Source organism: Nannobrachium achirus (genome assembly GCF_963921795.1).
Source record: "Nannobrachium achirus genome assembly, chromosome: 14".
Lineage (NCBI taxonomy): Eukaryota > Metazoa > Chordata > Actinopteri > Myctophiformes > Myctophidae > Nannobrachium > Nannobrachium achirus.
The window spans coordinates 10061450-10070497 of NC_137821.1; the positions used below are offsets into that span (position 1 = coordinate 10061450).

General features: G+C 39.5%; 1 protein-coding gene across 1 annotated transcript; it reads left to right on the plus strand.

Annotated features, from left to right (window-relative positions):
• Positions 1-916: 916 nt before the first annotated feature.
• Positions 917-8390, plus strand: LOC308297795 (interferon-induced very large GTPase 1-like). Its single transcript, XM_080741362.1, has 5 exons — positions 917-981; positions 1454-1491; positions 1999-2092; positions 2314-2351; positions 3811-8390. The coding sequence occupies exons 1-5, from the start codon at positions 918-920 to the stop codon at positions 8347-8349; spliced, it is 4773 nt and encodes a 1590-aa protein (XP_080597488.1). The 5' UTR covers position 917; the 3' UTR covers positions 8350-8390.
• Positions 8391-9048: the final 658 nt, after the last annotated feature.

Below are 9048 nucleotides of genomic sequence, written 5' to 3' on the forward strand. Positions count from 1 at the left end.
TCAAGACGGATCTGTCCCAAATGAAATATTCCATCCTGATTGGCTAAGATTGGCCTCCAAACTTTGCAGGATTGATCCGTTTTGCACAAAATGCCTCAAATCAAACACAGCGTGCAATTGTAATGAAATTGTGCACGCACATTCGCAAAAGGCCAAGGAAGAAATTACACTACAAAGTGTTCAAATCAGCCTCATGGTGGCACCATGAAAGGTCTAAGATTGGTGAAGAACACATGCCACCCTTTTTACATTGGCCTATTATAGCACCACCAGGACGCCTGGCCTGGTGGAAACCTGTGCTCGGAAGAGCACTTTTTCTAGTTATTATTATATTATTATTAAAGCCAAAGGTGTAAGCTATCAAATAGTTTTGGAATGTTGTTTCTAGCTACTACAGAGGCTGAGTAATATATTTTCCAGTAAAACGGTTGGTAATTTTCAAATCGGACTTAGGTCTAAATGGGATAATAAATTATACATTGAGTATAGAATCTGATGTCTATATGGACAGTGTTCCCAAATGAATGCATTCTACACTGGTTGAAACTGTAAAATTAAATATTGGTCCATTCTTGGACCCATTTAATTTACAATAATTTATCATTACTATTATAACTATCATAATAACATTTTAACATTTCTTTGCATTATTAATCTGAGGATGCAGCTATTATTTTTGATTTAAACATCTATTAAAGAATGTGCTAACAGATTGCAAGTCTGCCGTTTATTGTGCACTGCTAAGGGAATGACAGAAACAATGTGTAATTTCATCCATTTAACTCACATATCCTTTGGCCTTCATCACATTATTATAACACAATATAAGAATTATAAAACAAAGCCATTAATGTCCTGTTTTCTCTCTCAAAGCTGTTGATGCTGAAGCCATGAGAGATGAAAGCTAGTCGGAAAAGATGACAACACAACTGAGAAGAGGTCCAGACACCAGCAGCTCTGTTCTCGATACAATGGAGACAGGTAAAACTATTTATTCATTATTTCAATACTTCAATGTTACAAAAGTTAAGAAAAACACATTCTCACAAAGGAACATAATGAATGCATATCAAAATCTATCAAAGTAATAAGTGAACACCACTTCAGAATCAGCTTTATTGTCACATATCGTTTTGTTATTTCCATAAAAAGAAAGGGAAGAAGACAATAATTATTATTATTTACATATTTACACATATAGTGCCGGTACCTGATATATAAAAGGTGCGTGAGCATAGCAGCAGATAGACCTACTGATATACTTATAAGGACGTTAGTTAAAGTCAGTGCGTTGTACATGAGATTAAGGTGTCAAAGTGACCTTAGTCTGTTATTTTAGGCTACTGATTGAGAGGAAAGTGTGAGCTATAAAAAATGCTTTGAAATAGAACAGCATGAGATGTTAACTGTGTATAATGTTTAACCAAATTATTATAATTTTTAATCCAAATAGGTTCCAGTGATGGAGATGAAAGAGAGAAAAAGAACAAGGTAAGATGAAGTTAGAGACAGATATTAAAGGGATATTTCACTTTTCAAACATGTTTGGGGTCATTTTAACATCTAATTGCTTTTGTCAGCAGAACCAAGGACGGGTGTTTTCAATGAATCTATAATGGGTAAAATGGAGTTTGAAGTTAAATAGTAAGGGGCCGGGCGCAGTCAAACCAAAGTTTAATTCTACCTACAGTATGAGGGTGGATTCCAATGCAATGGGAACAGAGTGGTTTGTTGCCATTTGTAGATTTCTGGGGGAAAAAGGTGTGTTCCCATTGAAAAGCATAGCATAGGTCAAATTAAACTTTGGTGTGACCGCACCCCAAGTGTACAATTCAACTGGAATAATATACTGATCAGAATATAAAAGCAGTTTTTCACATTTCAAATACTGAGGTCCATACAGTATATATCCTTCTCTGCCAAGTTGTCTTTACACAATAAAGTTAAAGATGTTTTTAATGCAGATCATTCACATGTAGAATGTATCCATTTTCTTAGAGTGTTTCCAAAGGTGTTGATCCTGGAAGCTCAGAGAGGAAGGATGGAGAAGATGACCAGTCTTCAAAGACCAGCGGCATTAATCCTGAAACAAGTGAGTCAAGTTCAAACATTCATTCATCATTTCAATACTAAACAATAAAAATTAAATAAAAACTGACTGTACACCTGAACAAAAACTGAACATTTGTAATAACTGAGTTTGTTTGCAAGGGCTTTGTTGCAATGACTTTCAGGATCAACATTGCTTTAAATAAAGTAGCATTGAGATGCCTATTGCGTATGTTTAACCTGAATCCTTATTGATGCAAATAGGTTCCAACATTGAAGAGAGTGTCAAGAACAAGGATGAGGTAAGTTAACAGTATTTCTTATGTTAATTGTTTCCACCAGCCGAAGTCCGTCCGTCCGTCCGTCCGTCCGTCCGTCCGTCCGTCCATCCGTCCGTTACCAGCTAATCTCTGGCGCCGTTGGCCCGGTCGCTGCCAAACTGTGCACACACACTCCCTGGATACCAATTCAGAACCTCTGCCCCACATTTTTCACATGGGCCTGATCTAGCGCCACCAGGAGGCAGTTTTTTGCAAAACTAACTATTGCCAGTACTCCTGCAGATTTTGTCCAAAAATCGGTAGACAGTGTCTCTACAGTCATGTGATCGACATGGATCTGTCCGATTTTCCATATTCCTTCCTGATTGGCTAAAACCGGCTTCCAAAGTTAGCAGGATTGGTCAGTTTTGAATAAAATGCCTGAAATCATGAGTGCAATTTTGGTGAAATTGTGCATGTACATTCCCAATAGGTAGAGGAATAAATGCCACTTAAATATTTTCAAATCAGCCTCATGGTGGCGCTATAACAGGCCGATTCGTGTTTGTATCTATAACTCCACTGATCAGTGTACAACTTTGTATGTGCACTCCCTAGAGGCCAAGGAAAAACCTTTGCCCTGCTTTTTTCATATCTGCTTTTTATAGCGCCACCAGGAGGCCGACTTATGTAAAACAATTTTTTTCCTATTATTCCCTGAGAGTTTATTCAAAAATCATGCAAATCACTACACAGTATCTCTACTACCCTACAAAGGCAGAGTGCAGTAACTAAGTTTTCGGACACACCGACTTATTTGTGTCGCCCAAAGGTCAAATTAGCCTTCATGATATTGGGGGATGAGCAATTATCTCAAGAACAGATGTACAATCACAATCAGTGTAATATCACTGTTATGCCTTTATCTCATTTGGCTGATCAGCTGTAACAATTTTAAGCCAATTTTTTTGGTGAAATTCAGGAACATAGTTACTGCACTCTGCCTTTGTAGGCCAGTATAGTCATGTGATCAAGACAGATCTGTCCAATATTTCATATTCCATCCTAATTGGCTAACATTGGCTTCCAAAGTTTGCAGGATTGGTCCATTTTTAACACAATCACTTAAATCATGAACGCAGCTTGTGATTACAGAGAAATTCTGCACGCACATTCCCACTAGGTCAAGGAACAAATGCCACTCTTTTCACATTGGCCTGTTATAGCGCCACCAGCAGGTCGACTTTTTCCAAACACATTTTGGAACAAAATGCCTCAAGTCATGCATGCAGGGTCACATTGCTGTTAAAGGCCAAAGAAGACATGGCACCCTTTCCACATTTAGCGCCACCAGGACCTACTTGACCTGGTGGAGACCTGTGCTCGGAAGAGCACTGCTTCTAGTTGTATGTGTATTGTGAAAATCACGATGATTGTATCCACATCAGATATGGATATGTATTAACTTTGTTTTCTACATTTTTGATTGTTCATTTTAAAGGTTGGCAAAGGACACACATCAGTGAAGAATTCTGAAAAGATCAGTCCAGACGACATCAAACATCAAAGAGAAGTTAATGAACTGTTTTCTAGACTTAACCTCAAAGACAACTGTCATTATAAGTTGACAACTGCTGACTTTCTGAAAATTCTTCCTTCTATGAAAAAGCACGATGAGATAACTGAGAAAGATGTAGCTCATACATTCCTTCAGAAATTGTTGATGCTAGACCATAGAGCCAGGTACATCCCAGTAAAAGACAGCATCACAGTCACTCCAATTGCTGATGATGTTGATACAGACGACAGTGACTGTGATGATCTGTTCGACTCCCCTGTAGTCACTAGTCAGAGCCTGAAGCAGAGCCATATCCATCCAATGGATGTTCAGATGGCTGTGTTTCACTGCTCAGACAGCTTCCTCAGGCAGAACATGATCACCAAACTATCGCAGTGTCAGTATGCCTTACCTTTACTAGTGCCTGACCCGTTCACAAGGGACATTGAGTGTCCTTTATGGACTTTTAGACAACTAAGTAAAACGTGGAATGTGACTGACAAATCAGGTGCCATCACAAGTAAGAACATGCCTATCTGCCAAGCTGAGACACCTATGGTGTCATTTTTCCGTCTTGGCTCCGACACCTCCGTCGGAGATGATGACACTTCCTTGTCATCATCTAAATCTCAGCTGATGAATACCTTAATCAATGACCGCCACAGCACGTTCTTTCATAGGAACTGTCCAGGAGCCACACAATCTCACTGCCTGATAGATGGTATGGCAGAGATTGCCTGGTATTGCCCAGCTGGAAAACCCAATGATGCTTTCTCTGATTGTGTTGCCTTCTGTAATCTTCATGGAAATGCTGTATCACATGAAAAACAGCGGAAATTACTGATCGATAAAGCTTCAGTCAATGTTGTCCTTGTTCCTAACCTGGGAAAAGGTGACAAAGGTAGGAAAATTCTGTCAGACCTTCGCAAGGACCCAAAACCTCTCATTTGTCTCCTAGCTGATAATGGCTCTGTAGCAGTTGAGACAGGACCTGGAAAATATAAAATGGGTCTGAAGGGAAGAAGTCAGTCAGATGTGGTTGCAGAACTAAGAGAAATACTTAGAAAGCTTGTGTCAACACCATATGCATCCTTCCAACTTGATACCATGACAAGTGTCTCTGAAATCAAAACAGATGAAGATGACCCTGCATGCCAAAGAGGGAAATCTGCTGCTTTGCAGATTCTGAAATTGCTTGAAGGAAAGAAGCTTTCAAAGATAAAAGACACATTTCTGCCATGTCAAGGCCAATTGTGGCATGAGTGGTGCAGAATCAATAAAGACCTGTACCGACTTAGAGGAGAAGAGAAGGAGAAAGAAAAATGTAAAAAAGAAACAAGAATGGAGCAAAAAAGAAGTGAACAACGAGACAAATCCTCCAGCAAGCTGATGAAGCTGTTTATTGAAAACCTGCAGTCTTTGGAATGGGATGAAAAACATTACTTCTTAAAATGGATTGGATTCTTACTGGATAACTTCTCTACAGATGATCTTTTTGAAATCCACCAGGCATATGATGCAAAGTGGTCTGATGTCTTGGCTTTGAAAAAGAAGCATGACAAATCAGATCAGCTCAAGGAGAAGCAACAAGAGTTGGAGAACATTTCAGAGCAACTGCAGTCTGCAACAGTTGGATTTGAGCACATCTTGAGAGAAATGGGGCAAATGTATGAAGCCCACGCATCTTTGAAGAGGAAAGGAAACTGGTCTCAATACCCTAAGCTGGCTGCAGAGCTTATGATAGAAGGACATCCAATGGAGCTTATGGATGGAGATGCAGCTCATGTGCCTTTAACATGGATCACTAGTGTTCTAGATGAGGTCATCAAGAAGCTAGGAGACAAGCGAGTTTTTGTTTTGTCAGTTTTAGGCATCCAGAGCAGTGGCAAATCTACAATGCTGAATGCAATGTTTGGACTGCAGTTTGCAGTAAGTGCTGGCAGGTGCACCAGAGGAGCCTTCATGCAGTTACTGAAAGTTTCAGAGGAGAAACAGAAAGACTTCCAGTTTGACTATGTCCTGGTTGTGGACACTGAAGGACTGCGTGCTCTTGAGCTGGCAGGGACGGACACTTATCACCATGACAATGAATTGGCAACATTTGTCATTGGCCTGGGAAACATGACTTTGATCAACATCTTTGGAGAGAATACATCCGAGATGCAAGACGTTCTTCATATTGCTGTTCAGGCCTTCATGAGGATGAAGAAGGTTAGGATGTCTCCAAATTGTCTGTTTGTTCATCAGAATGTTACAGATATTGGAGCTGGTAACAAAAACAAGGTGGGAAAGAGACGACTACAAGAAGATCTTGATGAGATGACCAAGCTAGCTGCCAAAGAGGAAGTGGTTAATGCAGAGGTCTTCAGTGATATCATTGAATTTGATGTGGAAAAGGATGTGAAATACTTTGCCCAGCTGTGGGAAGGCAGTCCACCCATGGCTCCCCCAAACCCAGGTTATAGTGAGAGCATCCAAGAGCTGAAGGACATGATCCTTTTAAAATCAACACAATCTCATGGAATTCCACTGTCAGAATTCAAAAGCACCATTCAAGACCTTTGGAATGCCCTGCTGAAAGAAAACTTTGTTTTCAGTTTCAAAAACACACGGGAAATTTCATTGTACAGAACACTTGAAGAAGAGTATGGAAAATGGACCTGGGCTTTAAGGGAAGCCATGTTGATCATTGAAAACCAACTCCATACCAGGATTGATAATGGAAACACCATTTGTATGATTCAAAATGTGCTTGTCAACGGAATGAATAAGACTCGTGAAGAAGTGGAAGAAAAAATGAAGACGCACTTTGATGACGTTAAAGTTAAAGATCTACTGGTTCAGTGGAAAGGACGATTTGAAACCAAAATTAAGGAGTTCCATGATGAACTGGTGAAAGGAGCTAAACAGAAGCTAGAGGAAATTATTCAGCAGAGCGATGCTCGAAAGAAGCTGGATGCTAAGAAGACAGTCTACGAGAACAAGCTTCTACAGGAGAGCAAAGAGCTTGCAAGCACATTGAAAGACAAGGCAAAGGATGAAAAGGAACTCGAAAGGGCATTCAATGATCTTTGGGAAGTATGGCGTAAGGAATTCACTCTAGATATTCCTTCCATAAAGAAGATCAACATTCAAGAGGATGTGGATTCTATCCTTCAGGATATGGGCATTGAAGGTTCTCTTATCGACGAACGCAGAAGCTGCGGTAATTACAAAAAATTCTCAAATCTAGGGAGTTATTCAGATTATGTAATCCCTAAAGGCATGATCTCTAGAGCGAAACGTGTCGCAAACCGGATTGGGATTAGTACAGAACTACTCCCTTATGAAAAGGCTGTAACCTTCATTCTCAATGTTATGGAACAATCCATTGCCTTAATTGAGAGCAAACCTGTTAGAACCAGAGGCTACAATACCGGTTACTTGCAAGAAGTAGCAAAGAAGGTCATAAACCAGGTGAAAGAATTTGATTCAAGCGAGACATACGCCCTTAAACCCGAGTTTAAAGTTGATCTTTTACTTAATGTATTTCAAACTGCAGAGAATTGGCTTTCCAAGTCTCACAAAGAATACCAGAAGAACAATGATCCAATCACTTATTTGGAAAACAAAAAGGAGCAATACTACAACGTGTTCCAAGGCCATTGTAAAGGAAACTCCTCTGCCGCCGTGCTTAGTGAATTGCTTTGTAGCAAACTGAAGGAGTCTGCCACTCAGGTTGTCTATGACAAGACTGCCATTGACTTGGCTGGAGAGATGAAAAATAGTTTCCCTCCCTTCAGTGGGAATAGGGTGAACTTGGAGAGACATATTTTAAAATCACTGGCAGAGCAAGAGGACTTTGAAACTTACATGAACTACATCAGACATCCAAGGAAACACATGGAGACATTTATAAAAGAAACTGTTAAGAAATACATCTCCACCCATCAGGACAAGGTACTCAGTATCATGAAGAATAATGTGGAGGATGTATGCAGGCTTCTGGATCAAGCAGTGAATGAGGCGACAAAGGAAGTCACAACTCAGAACGGCGACACAGACATGTGGTTGGAGGAGTTTTACAGTCAGTTAAAAGATCATCTAAGATTTGACATTAACTGCTATGAAAACTTCAATGACATAAACCACTTTGACTTTCTTAAAGAGGGCATTAAGAGAGGTCTTGATTCTATGAGGGTGGAATTGAGCAGCATCTCTATCAACACGGTAGATGTCCGTGTGAGGCCAGATGAAATTCTAATCAACCAATTGTGCAAGTGTTGTTGGGAGAAGTGTCCTTTCTGTTGGGCAATTTGTACCAACACCCTAGAGGATCACAGTCCCGATGATCACAATGTCCGTTTTCATCGCCCTTCTGGAATTAGAGGACAACACAAAAGAGACCATCCAATACTTAGTGTTACTTTCTGCACAACAAAGGTTGCCGGTAATGGAGGTTTCTACCCTTCAAGTTCACCAAAGGTTTGTCTGTCAATTTGAAGACGATCTGGAGGAGTATTATGGCAAAACGTTTGAGGGCAGCCAAGAGATTCCAGAAGAATGGAGAGAGATTACCTTTGAGGAAGCTATTGAAAGCTTAGAGGAGATGTAGTCTGTGACTGGAAACATCCACATCCTGCTTCAAATTAACACAATCCAATACCATTGTTTGATTACTCTTAAAGGAAACTAACAGCAAAATATGCACAAAACAAGACACAATATATGAAATAATAGTAATAATCAGTCCAGCAACTGATGAGCCCTGGACAGACAAACAGAGACAGACACAGGTGATTCTCTCAGACCTATAGATGACCCCATGTGGTTTATTCTTTTATGTGGATTTGTATTATGAAAATGTATTAGAAGGCCTGATGAACTTTATTATTAAGGCAACTGAGATTTCAAAATTCTGCAGAATATGTAGAATAAAGTAGCATACATAGCTTACAGATCTATTATTGATTTGTTTCTGTCCTAAAAGGATAAAGACATTTATGAGTTTAGTCATCAAGTTTTGTTGTTATAAGGTGCATTGGGTAATGACATTTTGTTTCTGAATAGATAGAAGCAAGTTATTTTTATTCTGAAAGATGTACTTTCTCCATTATTTTATCAGGATGGGGGAACATTTAACTGACACATGAACTAAAACCAATCATATTTCTTTCATTCAAAATGTGTCATTTTCTGTGT